Raw genomic sequence first — 19,321 nt, 5'->3', positions numbered from 1 at the left:
GTTAATTGGTTTCTAGAGATTAATGTGCAGTAATACTGCTCACTGATTGGTTGCTAGAGGTTACAGCACATCATCTCCTCACTGCAGGGGAGCATGATACGCATAGACACCTTTATTTACATATCAATGCCGCCAGCCGCAGCTATTTACATATGAATGCCGGTTATTTACATGTAAACAGAGGGTCTGCAGGTGAGTCATCTGTACACAATAGGGCAGAGCTGAGCAGCATTAGTACCAGCACTTTACACTGAGATATCGGGACACAGCACAGGACTAAAACTTCAAGGGACAAGGGAATTTAAACTGTGATAGTTGGCAAGTATGAGGCAGCTGCTTTGGGCCCCACAACAATGGCAGGACCCAGGGCAGCTGTCCCTTTTGCCCTGCCGCACACCAGTGCACAAAACAAGGTCCATAAAGACATGGATGAGCGAGTTTGGGGTCGGAGGAACTTGACTGGCCTCACAAATGCGCTTCTGGAAGAATGGTTAAACATTCCCATAGACACACTCCTAAACCTTGAGGTCAGTCTTCCCAAAAAGAGTTGAAGCTGTTATAGCTGCAAAGGGTGGGCCAGCTCAATATTGAACCCTACGGAATAAGACTGGGAAGCCATTAAAGTTCATATGCGTGTAAAGGCAGGTGTCCCAATACTTTTGGTAATATAGTGTAGGATTCAAAAATTTCTGCAGGTTTTCTGAACACACACAGTCTGCAACTTTTGGCCTGCTGTGTCTAATAAGGGACTTGTGTGTCTGAGCTAATGAACTCTGAAAACAGGGATTTTTAAGCAACTGACCTTGCATGTTTTAAAATTTTGTGAAGTTCTTCAAGAACATACTCACATCTCCAGTCAGTAGACCAACGATCTCCAGAGTTTGTCTCAGGATACGATGTGTTGTCAGTTTGGCGGTCTCTTGGATGAATGAGGAGCTGACCATATGTTGCATGAGAGAGATCTGAAGAGGACAATGAAATGACATGATCAGGAGAGAACAGAGAGTATCTTCAGTCTCACAACCCCAGTAGAATGATTTGTTTCTTGGAGTGAATAGACTTGTACATTATTTGCAGCTACCCTCAGGTGATTGGATACTCTTGCAAAAAAAAAAAAAAAAAAAAAAAAAGGAAAAGAGCTTCAGGAACATTCCCCTGTATTACCCATCCCAATCCCAGCTAGCCTCTGTTATGTAGCAAGCAAAGGAAGATCATAAAAACAGACATGAGAGACCTACGTTCTGTCCTGTATACTCCAAGAAAGATTTTCCGGGGAGCTCAAACCCTCCTATTTTCTTAGTTGTGCAGTAAAGGACACAGTATCTTCAATCATTACCACTGGGACATACAAAACCCGTCCAGCCGAGCGGTGGACAACAACACAGAAAACGATGAGAGGCCAAGAAAGGCTTGACAGACTCGGGGCAGCTTGAAGCATCTTATGCCCAAAACTGGCTTAAGAGGAGGCCTGAACATGCATGTGGCAGAACTTAAAGCCTATTTAACCCCAAAAACAAAATGTAATATATTGCAGCTTAGTGTTTAAATGAATAGGAACGTGTATCTGTCATAGGGTGGTGTCTGTGGATACACTAATTAAACAAAATGCCACGTCCTGTTTATCACTTAGTAAATATAGACATTAATAGGAAATGGGGGGAAAATTAGGGAGAAAAAAATAAATATGAATGAAAGAACCTTACACATAAAAGACCTCAAAAAGAAAAAATGTGTAGGTTCAATTGGACTTTTTAGGCATAAAAGAAGTTGTAAACACAACCTGTATAATCAAGAGAGTTTATCTCTATTTATTAAAAATAAAAAAATATAAACAGCCAATAAAATAAGGTAAAAAAAAACAGAAAAAGAAAAAACAATTTTTTTTTATAAACACAGAGAAATATTGTTCCTCCTTATACATACACATTTATGACCTAAAATATATCCTATCAAAGGTAGTACAGTCCACTCAAAATTTCCAAAGAGGAAAAAACAAGATACATATTTATATAAATATAAAGTAGAGGATATCAACCATACAGTCAGAGATTGCATATGTTTTGGTGCTCTACATGTTTCGCGTCTACTAGATGACGCTTCTTCAGGAGCTGATAAGAATGTTAGGCCCCTTTCACACGGGCGGATAGAATGGTGCTTTTAGCTGCGGATTTTCTAGTTTTCTACCGCAGCTAAAAGCACACAATGCTTTCCTATGGCCCCATTCACACACAGCGTTTAGCCGCGATTTCGTTACATGCGGTTCGGTGCGAATAGAAAAAATAGAATTGTATGCGTCCAGGTGCGATGTAGCGCAGCTATAAGCACATAACCGCAGGTAATCACAGTGTACTATTTCTCCTGCAGATAGCAGCGGCAACAAGGAAAGAAAAACAATAGGAAGCACATCAGAAATGGCAAGAATTTTCCAAACACAGCTAAACGCAGACGCAGCTAAACGCAATGTACAACTGCAAGTGAACGCTGTGCCAGGATTCTCTGAATTTCAAAATAACAAAACATGTTTTTAACAGCGGCAGAACAGCCGCCCGTGTGAAAGGGGCCTTATTTCATCAAATATATCCCAGGAATGGGAAACTCAAGCCAGCAAGGCAGGCACAAGGATTGACAAAATTTCAGGCACCCATTTTTCCAAAAAATAAGGAAAAACAAAGGGGGCAGGGTGAAAATTAGATGGTAGATGAAGAAATAGATTTACAATTGGTGGGATCGCTTCAACATTATGTTGAGCCCTAGAGCTTCAAACATACGGTTTTGGTAGATGTTCAAAATCTGTAGGTAGCCAGATGGTAAATGGTGATAAATACTCTGGGTATCCCCTGAGCTTTGAATATAGTGATCCCCTCCAAAAACAAAAGACGAGCCAAGTTCCCACTGGGTAAAGAGGGAAGAGGAAAGGGGGAACCAAGAAGGCAGACTCCTCAGCCCGTTCACCCCTATAGTATTGATTGTTTTGTAAAGGTTATGGCCGCTGCAGCCTTTCCTCTTCCCTCTTTACCCAGTGGGAACTTGGCTTGTCTTTTGGGGGGGGGCGGGGTGAAGAGATTCTCTGCAGCTCTTATTATGTAACCTCAACATCCCAAACTGCAAGACGCAGCTGAGGAGGACTACAAGTCCCAACATACCAGGCTGTGTGGGCTTACAGTTCTCCCTTTGTATGCTGGGACTTGTAGTCCTCCATAGTGCAGCCTTGCATGCTGGGACTTGTAGGCCTCCTCTGTAGTACAGTGCAGCCTTGCATGCTGGGACTTGTAGGCCTCCTCTGTAGTACAGTGCAGCCTTGCATGCTGGGACTTGTAGGCCTCCTCTGTAGTACAGTGCAGCCTTGCATTCTGGGACTTGTAGTCCTCTTCTGTAGCGCAGTGCAGCCCTGCATGCTGGGACTTGTAGTCCTCCTCTGTAGTGCAGTGCAGCCCTGCATGCTGGGACTTGTAGTCCTCCTCTGTAGTGCAGTGCAGCCTTGCATGCTGGGACTTGTAGTCCTCTTCTGTAGTGCAGTGCAGCCTTGCATGCTGGAACTTGTGGTCCTCTATAGTGCAGAGTAGCCTTGAATGCTGAGACTTGTAGTCCTCCTCTGTAGTGCAGTGGTCTTGCATACTGGGACTTGTAGTCCTCTTCTGTAGTGCAGTGCAGCCTTACATGCTGGGAGGTGTGGTCCTCCTAAGTAGTACAGTGCATGCTGGGACTTGTAGTCCTTCTCTGTAATGCAGTGCAGCCTTGCATACTGGGACTTGTAGTCCCCTTCTATAGTGCAGTGCAGCCTTGCATGCTGGGACCTGTGACCCTCTATAGTGCAGAGTAGCCTTGCATGCTGGGACCTGTGGTCCTCCTCTGTAATCCAGTGGAGGCCTTGCATGCTGGGAAACGTAGTCATCTATAGTGCAGTGCAGCCTTGCATGCTGGGACCTGTGGTCCTCTATAGTGCAGAGTAGCCTTGCATGCTGGGACTTGTGGTCCTCCTTGGTAATGCAGTGCAGCCTTGCATGCTGGGACTTGTGGTCCTCTATAGTGCAGTGCTGCCTTGCATGCTGGGATTTGTGGCCCTCCTCTGTAGTACAGTGCATGCTGGGACTTATAGCCCTCCTCTGTAATGCATTGCAGCCTTGCATGCTGGGATATGTAGTCCTCTTCTTTAGTGGGGTCTACACTGAAGATGGGGGGTCTGTATGGTAGGGAGGGGGGTCTGCGCTGTAGGGGGTCTGTGTAACATGCAGGGGGTCCAGAGCTGTGAGGGGCTGTGCAATGTAAAGGGATGCAGAGGTGCAGGGTGCTGTGTAATTTAAAGGGGTCCAGAGGTGCAGTTGTGGAGAGGGGGGGGTACAAAGTAGTGACAAAAAGATATTGAAGGATGCAGAGGAATGCAGGGGGCAAAGTCAGGTGTTTTTACATTTTAAGGTGGGGGGGGGGGGGTGCCAGGCATAGGATCCGCCCCGGGTGCCAAATGCTCTAGGTACGCCCCTGATCCCAAATTTTTGGTTTAGAATTTAGATACACCTTAAAAAAAAAAAATATGTGTCAACAGAAGCCCAGGTGGTAACCTTGCAAAACAGACACAGATTCCAGATGTGGAAAAGCGCATGAAGCACTATCAGATCTGGTAGAGTGTGCATTAACAGGAAATGGAGGAACCTACCCTTCAGACTATAGGCTCTAATAATAACTTGTCCAATCCACCTAGCAATGGTAAAGCGAGAAACAGATCCTTACAGGATAAGGTTATGGACTCAGACAAGAGCCTTGAGTAAGGAATGCGATCTGAAACAGAACTGCCAAGGCTGAGATTTGTCTTTTGATGGTACTTAAGGCCAGATGCTGACCCATATCAAGCTGGAAAAAAAGATCTCTTTTCTACATGTGAGTATAGTGATGTGTGAGATCTCTTTTCTACATGTGAGTGTATTTTAAACCTTTTCAATGGCTTCTCAATAAAATCTACTTATATGGTGGCTTCCCCAACCCCTCCATTTTTATTTCTAGCAATGAATAAAAGTGCATCTGTCGCTTACTGTCCAACAAAGAAGCCTAATTTTCCACCACAGTCACAAACCATTATTAATGTACACTCCTATAGCTGACGTATTCTATAGTGCCTTGAAAAAGTATTCATACCCTTTGAAATTTTCTAGTTTGTCATGTTATAACCAAAAACATAAATGTATTTTATTGGGATTTTATTTGGTAGACCAACACAAGGTGGCCCATAATTGTGAAGTGGAAGGAAAATGATAAATGGTTTTCAAAACTTTTTACAAATAAATATCTGAAAAGTGTGGCGTGCATGTGTATTTAGCCTCCTTTACTCTGATACCCCTAACTAAAATCTAGTGGAACCAATTGCCCTCAGAAGTCACCGAATTAGTAAATAGAGATCGTCTGCATGTAATTTAATCTAAGTATAAATATAGTTGTTCTGAGAAGACCTCAGATGTTTGTTAGAGAACCTTAGTGAACAAACAGCATCATGAAGGCCAAGGAACACACCAGACAGGTCAGGGATAAAGTTGTGGAGAAGTATAAAGCAGGGTTAGGTTCTAAAAAAAAATATCCCAAGCTTTGCACATCTCACAATCCATCATCCGAAAATGGAAAGAGTATGGCACAACTGCAAACTTACTAAGACATGGCCGTCCACCTAAACTGACAGGCCGGGCAAGGAGAGCATTCATCAGAGAAGCAGCCAAGAGGACCATGGTAACTCTGGAGGAGCTGCAGAGATCCACAGCTCAGGTGGGAGAATCTGTCCACAGGACAACTATTAGTTGTGCTCTCCACGAATAATAGTTGTCCTAATCTGCCCTGTATGGACGAGTGGCAAGAAGAAAGCCACTGTTGAAAGAAAGTCATAAGAAGTTCCGTTTTCAGTTTGCGAGAAACAGGGCAATTTTAGTTGAAGACCTGTTAAAGTCTGCAACCTTCAGCAGGACAATGACCCTAAATATACAGCCACAACTACAATGGAATGGTTTAGAGCAAAGCATAATCATGTGTTAGAATGGCCCAGTAAAAGTCCAGACCTAAATCCAATTGAGAATCTGTGGCAAGACTTGAAAATTGCTGTTCACAGACGCTCTCCATCCAATCTGAGCCCTTGTACACACGGTCGGACATTTCGACAACCAAATCCGTCGGATGTTGTCCGAAACTGTTGCATACACACGGTTGGACAAAGTTGTCGAAAAATACGATCTTTCAGAACGTGATGACGTAATTTCGTTACGATGGGACTACGTTCAGGCTAGTAGCCAATAGCTTTGATGTAGGAATTTGATCTGAGCATGCGTGGCACTTTGTCCGATCGGAATTCTCTACACGTGATCGGAGTATGTCCGATCGGACCAGTTTGTCGGAAAATATTTCCAGCAAGTTGGAAAATTTGGTCCGACGGAAACAGTCTGATGCATACTACACACCGTCGCATTATCTGAGAACACGGTCCGATAGGACACATTCCGACGGATTCTCCGACCGTGTGTACAAGGGCTGACAGAGCTTGAGCTATTTTGCAAACAAGAATGGGCAAAAATGTCCTCTCTAGATGTGCAAAGCTGGTAGAGACATCCCCTCAAAAGACTTGCAGCTGTAATTGCAGTGCTAGGTGGTTTTAGAAAGTATTGACTCAGGGGGGCTGAATACAAATTCACGCCACACTTTTCACATATTTGTAAAAAAAACATTAATCATTTTCCTTCCACTTCACAATTATGTGCCACTTTGTGTTGGTCTATCACATAAAATACATTTACATTTTTGGTTGTAACATGACAAAATGTGGAAAATGTCATGGGGTATGAATATTTTTTCAAGGCATTGTACATCAGACCAGCTTACACTCCAATTTCCCACCACTAACACAATTATTATTATACATTTATATAGCTCCGACATACAGTATAAGCATCACAGATGATATTTTAGTAATTGTATGTAGTGTGGATTTGTACTGCCACTTATATTTACTGACCAACACATCTTCCAGGGCCAGAAATAACCTGCTGTCCTTCACATGGACACCTTCAGCCGAGTCGATATAATCTTGATTTGCCCCATTTAGCCGATGTTCCTCGCTCCATTGTGGGGTGGCACCAAACAGTGGTTTATTGAAGCCCATTTCTCCTGAAGGCAGGAACGGACTGCCCTGGTAAAAATAATCAGGTCTGGAGCTTTGTGTGTCATCATCAAAACCCAACTCAAATGTTGAGCATTGGACACCCTTATCAGCCGTGTGCTGTTGTAACTTTATGCACTTCACATTTTTTCCAAACCGTGACATGGACGTGCAGGTGGAGGCCTCCTTCACGAGGATGGGTCTGGTGAGGATTCCAACGCTGCGTACCCCCAAATGGGGGTCAGTGGTGGTGCCAATATGTCTAATGCTATGCTTCTCATCTATACACTCATCAAACTCTTCTTTGGAACTAAATGATGTATCGCAGCTGGTGCTCGTGGTGCTCCCTGGCTGAAACTCCTCTGTTTCTTCCTCTTTGATAGTAGGATCTTCAAATTTTGGGAAGATAGTTGGCACAGCATTGGGCTTAAGATCCACCACAGAACCGTGGATGAAATAACTGTCTGGGCCAAAGTGAGAAGAACACATACGAAAATGTGTCCATTTGCTCAGAATGTGACGAGCAACCAAGTCAGGGTTGCCAAGATGTTGCCCGCTTTGCCGCAGCCAGACCTTCACTCTGGAAATGTCAGTTGGAAAATGATGCAGGGTCACTCCAGGGTACAGTGGTTGGTCCACTGCACTGTTCGGACAACCTCTGATAAAGCATTTAGGTGTAGAATCTGTCTGGAGAGACAAAAAACATTGCAATGAATTAAAATGTATTCAAACGTGTATATACAGTGCTGTGAAAAAGCATTTGCCCCCTTTCTGATTTTTGTTTTCATATTTGTCACACTTAAATGATTCAGATCAAACTAATTTTATTATTACACAAAGATAACCCAAGTAAATACAATGCAAATTTTAAAATTATCATTTCATTTATTAAGAGCAAAAAGCTGTCAGACTTGTGCCATCATCGGGTGAGTCCGCCCCTTAGCCATTTAAGAAATGGCAGATGCAGAAGCAGGAGAGGAGCCTTCGATGAGGCCAGAGGTTTTATTTTTTGGGGTCCAGCGCTGCGATGTACATCGTGATTGATGATGGGTCTACATCGGGGGACATTGTTTTTTTTAAACGAGGTCTCCATATTCCGATAAGTCCCCCGCCTGCAGACACCCACAACCATCACCCAAGGGTTGTGGGGATGATGCCCTTGCCCTCATCAACATGGGGACAAGGTGCTTTTAGGTGGGGTGGGACAGAGCCTGCCCCAAAACACCCCCCCATGTTTGCTCTTCCTCCCGCTTTCCTGGCTGTATAGATTGGGGGGAGCCCCAGCTGTTTTTTTTTTTACCCAGAATTTTCTATTGCCGGTGTTGTGACATATACAGTCTGGCCATCGCAAAGTGTCCGCCCCGTACTGCGCAGGCGCAGCGCTTGCGCAGTACGGAGCAGAAGGAGATTCGGAAAATCTCAGAAGATGAACAGCGCCTGCGTCGTGAGTCGAGGTGCAAGCCCCACCATCCAAGTGGACATAGGGCTGCACATATTAGAGGGCCCCTCACCACGCTTCGCTCGGCTCTTTTTATTCTAACTCTATGTCCACTTGGATGGTGGGGCAGAACCTGGACTCACGGCGCAGGCGCAGTGAATCTTCGGATATTTTCAGAATCTGCATGCGCAGTACACAGCGGACACTATCCGACGGGGGACACTATCCGACAGGACACCAGCATTCTTTTGTTTACATTTCAGCTCTCAGTGGTGAAGCCATTGTGTAAAAGGAAGTTGACCAGAGCGCACCATTATACATAAACAGTGGTGAGTCATTGGTTGTTAAGGACCTGGCGCACTCCTTAACAACCAGCTATTCTTCACACCAGTGGCAGCTGGTGCTGTATATGGGGGGGCGGCAAACGGGGCATCCTGAAACCCCCCCCCCCCCCATCGGCCCTGCACTTACCCCATTTAGGTGGTCGGCAGCTTTGGCTCCTTTCTGCATCTCTTCCTCCTCTGCATCTCGGGCTTCACATCGGCTTCCTCCTCATTCCCTCTGCATGAAGTGCAATACAGTCGATTCTCCTCTTGGCCAATCGGGTCTCAGAACCAGCTTCCCGACTAGCCGGGAGGAGAATCAGGAAGACAATAGCGAATATTAATTCTCTATTGACACACAACTGGGTAGATTTAGAGTGCAGTGCTCTGCACCCCAAACCCAACCTTTTTTTTTTTTTAAACCAATTAGAGCCTCTGGCTCTAATCACATTCTTCTAAAAAGAAATGAAAACCACATTGAAATCCATGTGTCCGGCACCCTGCATGTAGATTAGGGGCCGGGAGCATGGATCAGGGGGGCGGTGTCCTAGCACCCCTAATGAATAGGCCACCGCCGCTTCACACAGAATTCAAATCAGTCGTTCATTCTTCGACTAATCCGAAATTTGGAATTCATTAGAAAACAAATAAATAAAACAAAATTTTGAGAAATGCGCTACTATTTTATTTGGAGATTCAGATACATCCAAATCTCTGAATAACCAAAAAATCATCTGAATTTACATTCAGACCAAAACAAATTGCACATGTCTAGGTGGCCCCATTGCTTCTCCATAAATGGAAGCGCCCAAAGAAAGGAATGTTATTGGCAGGATTAAAAAAAAAAAAAAAAAAAAAAACAGAAAACGAATGCAGTCACCACATACAAATATTGTTAAGCTGCAATAGAACCGTTTTAACCTCTATACATTTTAACATCATACCATTTCCTGCTCGTGAGAACCTATGGAGTCCGTGTCATCGTCATCCTGCTGCTCATCGTGAAAAGGAGCAGGCATAAGAGGAGAAGGACATCTTCCGGAGAAGCTTGTGCCGCTATCTGTTGGTGAAGGCGGGGAAAGACTCAAGGGGCACTCTTCTTTTTTAATCTGCACCCTCAGAAAATCAGATGGGGACGGAGGAGGAGAAGACGGCCGGGAAAAAATGGTGGGCACAGCATTCTCTTTAAGGATTCTCCTTGAACCATCCACATAAAGATAGCAGTCTGGCGCAAAGTGCAGTGAGCACATTCTGTAGGCCTGCGTGTAAAGCACATTTCTGGAAAAGGCGTCCAGGTCCCCAAAGTCCTGACGGGTCTGCCGTAACCAAGACTTGATGGCGGCGATGTTTTTAGGAAATTTGTGGAGAATCCTGTCAGGGTTTTTCCAGTTCCCGGTACACCCCTTCACAATACAAGATGCCATTCTATGCAGAGACAAAAGGGACTTGTCATCTTCACACTGCACACACACATCACTTTCTCTCAGCACCACATGGTGATATTATAATAGAAAATAGTAATCCTCATTCCACGCCCTCTAACAGCCTTAAAAAAAATAAAAACACACCTAAATACCCTTTTGACCCATCTAAAGCCTCAGTCTTGAAATGCTCCAGTCCTGGGTCTGATTTTCCTCTATTGTGTACATGAGGCATGGTCCTTATTCTGAGGTCCACATCACTGCCTGTGTAGTGTCAGATTTTGCTGCCTATCACAGGATGCTGCGGAAGTGACGTTGCCGCCAGAAATTGCGTACTGCGCATGCGCGATGCGTTCCAAACACTCGCGCCGTGCGTTCAAACATAGTTTCGGCAATACAGTTCAGCGAAACCATCACATAATGTTACGGAAGTGATGTTACAGACAACACAAACACTGGGCCGTGCGTTACAACACTAATACTTCCCTTGTTACCTCGTATCATTATTTACCAACCATGCTGAGCTACGTGTGGTGTTAGGTTCTGCATTGCTGGGACTTGTAGTGCCTATCCTGAGCTACATGCTTCAATGTTCAGTGTCCATCCTTATCCCCGTGCTTCAATGTTCAGTGTCCTCATCCCTATCCGCGAGCTTCAATGTTCAGTGTCCTCATCCCTATCCCCGAGCTTCAATGTTCAGTGTCCTCATCATTATCCCCGTGCTTCAATGTTCAGTGTCCTCATCCCTATCCCCGAGCTTCAATGTTCAGTGTCCTCATCCCTATCCCCAAGCTTCAATGTTCAGTGTCCTCATCCCTATCCCCAAGCTTCAATGTTCAGTGTCCTCAACCCTATCCCCAAGCTTCAATGTTCAGTGTCCTCATCCCTATCCGCGAGCTTCAATGTTCAGTGTCCTCATCCTTATCCCCGAGCTTCAATATTCAGCGTCCTCATCCTTATCCCCGAGCTTCAATGTTCAGTGTCCTCATCCCTATACCCGAGCTTCAATGTTCAGTGTCCTCATCCCTATCCCCCTGCTTCAATGTTCAGTGTCCTCATCCTTATCCCTGTGCTTCAATGTTCAGTGTCCTCATCCTTATCCCCGAGCTTCAATGTTCAGTGTCCTCATCCTTATCCCTGTGCTTCAATGTTCAGTGTCCTCATCCCTATCCCCGAGCTTCAATGTTCAGTGTCCGCATCCTTAATCCTGTGCTTCAATGTTCAGTGTCCTCATCCCTATCCCCGAGCTTCAATGTTCAGTGTCCTCATCCTTATCCCCGTGCTTCAATGTTCAGTGTCCTCATCCCTATCCCCGAGCTTCAATGTTCAGTGTCCTCATCCCTATCCCCCTGCTTCAATGTTCAGTGTCCTCATCCTTATCCCTGTGCTTCAATGTTCAGTGTCCTCATCCTTATCCCTGTGCTTCAATGTTCAGTGTCCTCATCCCTATCCCCATGCTTCAATGTTCAGTGTCCTCATCCCTATCCCCATGCTTCAATGTTCAGTGTCCTCATCCCTATGCTTCAATGTTCAGTGTCCTTATCCCTATCCCCATGCTTCAATGTTCAGTGTCCTCATCCTTATCCCTGTGCTTCAATGTTCAGTGTCCTCATCCTTATCCCCGAGCTTCAATGTTCAGTGTCCTCATCCCTATCCCCCTGCTTCAATGTTCAGTGTCCTCATCCTTATCCCCCTGCTTCAATGTTCAGTGTCCTCATCCTTATGCTTCAATGTTCAGTGTCCTTATCCCCGAGCTTCAATGTTCAGTGTCCTCATCCCTATCCCCGAGCTTCAATGTTCAGTGTCCTCATCCCTATCCGCGAGCTTCAATGTTCATTGTCCTCATCCTTATCCCCGAGCTTCAATGTTCAGTGTCCTCATCCTTATCCCTGTGCTTCAATGTTCATTGTCCTCATCCTTATCCCCGAGCTTCAATGTTCAGTGTCCTCATCCTTATCCCTGTGCTTCAATGTTCATTGTCCTCATCCCTATCCCCATGCTTCAATGTTCAGTGTCCTCATCCTTATCCCCGAGCTTCAATGTTCAGTGTCCTCATCCCTATCCCCATGCTTCAATGTTCAGTGTCCTCATCCTTATCCCCGAGCTTCAATGTTCAGTGTCCTCATCCTTATCCCCGAGCTTCAATGTTCAGTGTCCTCATCCTTATCCCCGAGCTTCAATGTTCAGTGTCCTCATCCTTATCCCTGTGCTTCAATGTTCATTGTCCTCATCCTTATCCCCGAGCTTCAATGTTCAGTGTCCTCATCCTTATCCCCGAGCTTCAATGTTCAGTGTCCTCATCCCTATCCCCGAGCTTCAATGTTCAGTGTCCTCATCCCTATCCCCCTGCTTCAATGTTCAGTGTCCTCATCCCTATCCCGAGCTTCAATGTTCAGTGTCCTCATCCCTATCCGCGAGCTTCAATGTTCAGTGTCCTCATCCTTATCCCGAGCTTCAATGTTCAGTGTCCTCATCCCTATCCGCGAGCTTCAATGTTCAGTGTCCTCATCCTTATCCCCGAGTTTCAATGTTCAGTGTCCTCATCCTTAACCCTGTGCTTCAATGTTCATTGTCCTCATCCCTATCCCCATGCTTCAATGTTCAGTGTCCTCATCGAAGCAGGGGGATAAGGATGAGGACACTGAACATTGAAGCATGGGGATAGGGATGAGGACACTGAACATTGAAGCAGGGGGATAGGGATGAGGACACTGAACATTGAAGCTCGGGGATAAGGATGAGGACACTGAACATTGAAGCTCGGGGACAAGGATGAGGACACTGAACATTGAAGCATGGGGATAGGGATGAGGACACTGAACATTGAAGCAGGGGGATAGGGATGAGGACACTGAACATTGAAGCTCGGGGATAAGGATGAGGACACTGAACATTGAAGCTCGGGGACAAGGATGAGGACACTGAACATTGAAGCATGGGGATAGGGATGAGGACACTGAACATTGAAGCAGGGGGATAAGGATGAAGACACTGAACATTGAAGCTCGGGGATAAGGATGAGGACACTGAACATTGAAGCATGGGGATAGGGATGAGGACACTGAACATTGAAGCTCGGGGATAAGGATGAAGACACTGAACATTGAAGCTCGCGGATAGGGATGAGGACACTGAACATTGAAGCTCGGGGATAAGGATGAGGACACTGAACATTGAAGCTCGCGGATAGGGATGAGGACACTGAACATTGAAGCTCGGGGATAAGGATGAGGACACTGAACATTGAAGCTCGGGGATAGGGATGAGGACACTGAACATTGAAGCTCGGGGATAGGGATGAGGACACTGAACATTGAAGCTCGGGGATAGGGATGAGGACACTGAACATTGAAGCATGTAGCTCTGGATAGGCACTACAAGTCCCAGCAATGCAAAACCTACTAGGTAACAAGGGAAGTATTAGTGTTGTAACGAACGGCCCAGTGTTTGTGTTGTGTGTAACATCACTTCCGTAACATTATGTGATGGTTTCGCTGAACTGTATTGCCGAAACTATGTTGGAACGCACGGCGCGAGTGTTTGGAACGCATCGCGCATGCGCAGTACGCAATTTCTGGCGGCAACGTCACTTCCGCAGCATCCTGTGATAGGCAGCAAAATGTGGCACTACACCTGCTTGACGTGGACACTTCCTATTGGCAGTCCAGCGGCGTGGTCCTCTCAGGATCTAGAAGAGGAGTGACATCTGCGTGACGTAAATTATCAGTGATCAGGTGGCACAGACACATCTGGAGGGCTGGATTAGCAGTCCTCTGCACCCAGACTATGGGGTTAATTCACAAAGTTAATTACTGCATGATTTTTTCATTAACCGAAGTAAAATTTACCCCCCCCCCAATAATCAGGCTACTTTTTTGCAATATGGCACTGCGTTACTTTAACTGACAATTGCGCGGTCAAGTAGTGCTGTACATAAATAAGATGTATGCCTTTTTTCCCCCCACAAATAGAGCTTTCTTTTGGTGGTATTTGATCACCTCTGCGTTTTTTTTTTGATTTTGCACTATAAACAAAAAAGACTAACAATTAAAAAAAAAAAAAAAATTTTTAAAAAAAGGTTTTACTTTCTGCTATAAAACATATCCAATAATTTTTTTTTTTTAAGAAATCAACTTTCTTCATCAATTTAGGCCAATTCTGCTACATATTTTTGGTAACAAAAAATCCCAATAAGCTTATATTGATTGGTTTGCGCAAAAGTTAAAGTCTATAAACTATGGAATATTTTATTATTTTTATTACCAGTAATGGGGGGGCAATCAGCGACTTATAGTGGGACTGCGATATTGCAGCAGACATTCTGACACTTTCTGGGGACCAGTGACACTAATACAGTGATCATTGCTAAGAAAATATGCATTGCACTAATGACACTGGCTGGAAAGGGGTTAACATCAGGGGGCAATCAAAATGTTAACTGTGTGCCTAGCCAGTGTTTATGTGTACTATGGGAGGTGCTTTCACTAGGGGAAGGCACAGATTCATGTCTCTGCTGTGCAGGAATACAGTGGCCATACCTTTCCCACTGACAGAACAGTGATCTGCCTGGTTTACATAGGCAGACCCAACGTTCTGCCTCTGTACCGAAGGATCAGCACGTGCCAGCACATATAATCACAGTGGGAGCAAGCCACAGGCAGTGCACATTTCACCTGCTACTCGGATCACGTATATATATGTGATCCGGCACAGAGATACTGCCCCGTAGCAGTAAAACTGTTATAGGGCGGAGCTCAAGTGGTTAATGATTGACCCTTATATATTGCAGGGAGTTTAATAAACTTTGCTGCAGATTTCTACCCGTTTCTGCTCTGTAGAAATAGCTGTTTGCATCACCATATCCTGTTCCCACTGTTTCTAAATTGGAGGGTCTGGTTCCATATAATCTGGTGCACTCACAGTAAAAGCTGCAGTGTCAGCATCCCTTTACAAGTAATTAATCCTTAAAGAATAACTCCTTTTATTTAGAAAAAAAACAATCCCCCGAGTGATCTATGTACATTGAGGGATTTTAACAAACTTTGTTGCAGATTCCTACCTGTTTATGCTCTAAAGGAATAGCTCTTTATTTATTTTAATGCGCAGGGTGAATTTGAAGGAGAGTGGCTTTTCCATTATTAACCCCTTCCCCTCCCTAGTGCATACTTGCTCATTCTGCCTTTGCCTTAGAGGTTTTTAAAAAAAAAAGGATTATTTTTTGCAGGTGTAGCCGAGTCGCTGCTCTGTGTGTCCAGTAAGATACAGAGCTGCGGTTTCATCCCCGCCCCCTCTCTCTTCATTGGCTGACTTTAATCGACAGCAGCAGCAGCCAATGGCGCCGCTGCTGTGTCTCAGGCTAATCAGGAGGTAGGGCACTGGACTCGTGCACATCGCTGGATCGAAAGGGGGCTCAGGTATTAGGGGAGGGGGGCTGCTGCACACAGGTATTAAAAACTTCTGCCTTTGGCCCGCTTTCACATTGACTGCAGCTTTGAAACCGTGTGCCACTTCAGCTGAAATTGCAGGATTATAAAGCAACATGTCAGTGAGACTTAGAAGACATCTGTGCGGCTTCATGCAAAGCAGTCAATGCAAGTCGCACCTGAGAATTGACAAAAGTAATGCAGGTGTTCCATCAGATTTCATAATGGAAGGGACGTTCCGTCACGGCCATCTTGGTACACCCCCCACTTGGCTACACTAAGCCTAGTCTGAAGTCGCCAAGCAGACATCTTTTTACACCCACCGGAGTTTTCACACTTATTTTTACCAGTAAACTCAACTTATATAGTGAAATACAGTATTTGGAAGTCCGTGACACTGTTTTGGTGTTGAATTTTAAAAGCAGCGGCAAGCCTGCTGATCCCACAGGTTTGATAATCTGACAGACCGCTGGTGTTAAAATTCAAACATCAAAACAGTGTAACAGACTTCCAAATAGTGTATTTCAGGATAGAAGCTCATTTACTGGTAAGTGTGAAATGCAAGACTTCAGTGGGTGGAAAAAGATGTCTGCTTGGCGACTTCGGACCGCATACTGTGGCTGAGTCCGGGGTGTACCAAGATGGCCGTGGCAGAACGTCCCTTCCGTTACAAGATTTGACGGGTCGCCTAATCTGACGGAACACCGGAACTACTTTTTCGATTCGGTGCGACGCTGCAAAGTCGGTGGCGCACAAATCTGAACAGTGCGATTGCTGTCGATAGGGTGCGAGTTGGCATGTGATTTGACCTGTCAAATTGCACGACAAGTTGCTCCAATGTGAATGAGGACTGGCAACCACTTTACCCTTCTAATTTATCGTCTGTTTACCAGAAGTTTTTCAAACTTTTCCTTTGATTTTTTTTTTTTAGCATAATTGCAATCGATTTGCGCCCATTATTAACTGGACGAAAAACGAACGAACTGTCCAAATCACTGGTCAAAATCAATGACGAGCTAAAATTACGCGGCGGCTGAACACCGTTCCGAGTCATACAGGTCTGTATGCAACTCCATAAACACGCAATGCCGCTTAGAACAGTCCTTCATTCGATCAGTCGCCCCGTATTTAGGCCGTCATTGATTTTAATAGGCGGTTGCCCCTATGACTCCAGGGCGCCCCGAATCTCGCTTTTTTTATAGGCCGTGCAAGTCAAATCGCCCGCATGCAAGCTGTTAAAAAATGCACCTGCATTAAATGAGACCTTAACGCACGCAACGGTCTCAATTGATCTGAATTGCGTGCTTTATGTGCCAATGTCCATATACAGGTGTGAATACGTCGCCCCGCAGAACACATCCCTCGTGTCTGTTGTCCGTAGCAACCACCTTCCACCCAGCAGGATATGGTCAGTTGCCGTGGGCAACACACAGCCGTGACAGGCCCCGCCCCAATGACCTCAGAACAACCCCTCCCACACACGGCCATCACCAGGAAAAATAGGAAGTGCCCGGACGCTGCAGGCTGCCTTATTACCTGGCCGCGCACAGCGTGCTGGAAGAAGACGCCGACTTCGGGGCAGGTCCGCCGCGCTGATTGGCAGGGAGCTCGTCACGTGAGAGACGGGAGCGCGGGCTGCTGAGAGGCGTCAAAACATTAGGACATAACCACGCCCCCCACGTGAACAGAGCGACGTTCCCTGAAAGGAGATTCGCGTGACCCAACCGCGCATGCCTATCCTTATCTTACCAGCATAAAGCTCTACATTGGCTGTGCGTGACGTCACCGACCAATCAGCTCTTCTTTCTAAAGCATGTAGTTTGAAAATGAAAGAAGGATGCTGACTGGTTGCTAAGGAGACAATAGGTTTCCATGTTGCCAGGACAGCGTGCATGGGTGAAAATCTAACTAAAGGCATTTTTTTTTTAGTTTTGGACAAAGTGGAGAGAGATCAGAATTCCCTGTCGGGTTTTTTTTTAAATTAATTTCTGTGGCCCCTTCAGCCCTCGCTCACATTGGAGCGACCTGTCATGTGATTTCACAGGTCAATTCGCATGACAAGTCGCACCCCCTATTGTCGGCAATGGAATTGTTCGAATCGCTGCAACCCACCGACTTTGCTTGCCGCGTCGATTTGAAAAAAGTAGTCCCTGCGCTACTTTTGGCGATTTCGGGTGCGACTTGTATAGACATCTGTGCATGAAGCCTTCAAAGTCGCACCCGAAGTCACACTGACATTTAGGGCCAGTTCACACCACATGCAGTCCAGTGCGTTTATTTTTCCAGGGCAGGAGGGGGTGTCACCGCTTCAGGGAGCTCAGACAATGGTAAACCTCTTCACCAGTTTAGAAGCCACAGGTGCTGGCAATGCATAGAGCATTTCTGGGCAGTCGCATTCCGAAAAAATGGCCTTTTATTCAAAGAAACAGGATCAAAAATACATGCCAAAGCAGAATGGACAGAGGACTGACGCGTTTCACACTACAAACAGCGCTTACTCGCACTGTTTGTAGTGTGAAATGCGCCAGCACCTCTGTCCGTTCTGCTGTGGCATGCATTGCGTTTATTTTTCTGCATCAAAAACGCATGTAAAGTAGGTTATATGGTTTACAATGGCATAGTTCACACCAGTGCTTGCAGTTCCAGAACAAAAAAAGTAGAACATGCTACATTTTTCCTGCGCTGGAACACTATAAAATGCACCGGAACGCACCAAACACGCACTGGAACACACACATATCCTTTTTTAAAGTTAAGGGAAAAAAAAGAGGGAGGAAAAATGCACTGGTCTGGATCAAATGCACACTGGACTGCATGTGTTGTGAACTGACCCTAAAAGTGAAAGAAAAACTTCAAGTTTTGGGTTGTTACCGGAACAGGAACAGAGAGGAAATTTTCCAATGGGGACACTGGCTCTGGTGTTTTCTCTTTGGAGAGATTTCCTCTCACTTCCCGTTTATCCAGGACACTGGGGGGGGGTTATCCAGGACACTGGGGGGGGGGTTATCCAGGACATGTAGGGGGGGGGTTATCCAGGACACGGAGAGGAGGGTTATCCAGGACACAAGGAGAGGAGTGTTATCCAGGACACGGAGAGGAGTGTTATCCAGGACACGGAGAGGAGTGTTATCCAGGACACGGAGAGGAGTGTTATCCAGGACACGGAGAGGAGTGTTATCCAGGACACGGAGAGGAGGGTTATCCAGGACACGGAGAGGAGGGTTATCCAGGACACGGAGAGGAGGGTTATCCAGGACACGGAGAGGAGGGTTATCCAGGACACGGAGAGGAGGGTTATCCAGGACACGGAGGGGGGGTTATCCAGGACAGGGGGGGAGGGTTATCCAGGACACAGAGAGGGGGGTTATTCAGGACATGGAGGGGGGGGGGTTCTCCAGGACACAGAGGGGGGGGTTCTCCAGGACACAGAGGGGGGGGTTCTCCAGGACACAGAGGGGGGGTTTTCCAGGACACGGAGAGGAGGGTTGGGGTGTTATTTGGGTCTAGAGATGAGCTCCGGCGTGTTGGAAATCCCACATGCCTGATCCTGCCAGGAAGCTGACACTGTACACCGCTAATCACTGGCAGGTAGA

General features: G+C 45.8%; 1 protein-coding gene across 1 annotated transcript in view; it reads right to left on the bottom strand.

Moving 5' to 3' along the window:
* The window catches only part of LOC143935120 (uncharacterized), a 32,227-nt gene extending 14,827 nt beyond the window's left edge, over window positions 1-17,400 (bottom strand). The window contains exons 1-4 of the mRNA XM_077458760.1: window positions 17,265-17,400; window positions 9,829-10,309; window positions 6,980-7,810; window positions 849-962 (exon numbers count right to left, since the gene is read on the bottom strand). Of these exons, the coding sequence (XP_077314886.1) occupies window positions 849-962; window positions 6,980-7,810; window positions 9,829-10,308 (1,425 nt within the window). The 5' untranslated portion in view covers window position 10,309; window positions 17,265-17,400. The remainder of the gene's footprint in view (window positions 1-848; window positions 963-6,979; window positions 7,811-9,828; window positions 10,310-17,264) is intronic.
* Window positions 17,401-19,321: the final 1,921 nt, after the last annotated feature.

This window comes from Lithobates pipiens, unplaced genomic scaffold (genome assembly GCF_037356315.1).
Source record: "Lithobates pipiens isolate NorthernLeopardFrog02 unplaced genomic scaffold, aLitPip1_a1.2 Scaffold_28, whole genome shotgun sequence".
Lineage (NCBI taxonomy): Eukaryota > Metazoa > Chordata > Amphibia > Anura > Ranidae > Lithobates > Lithobates pipiens.
The sequence above is the reverse complement of the archived record's forward strand: the minus strand, read 5'-3'. Positions and strand labels throughout refer to the sequence as shown.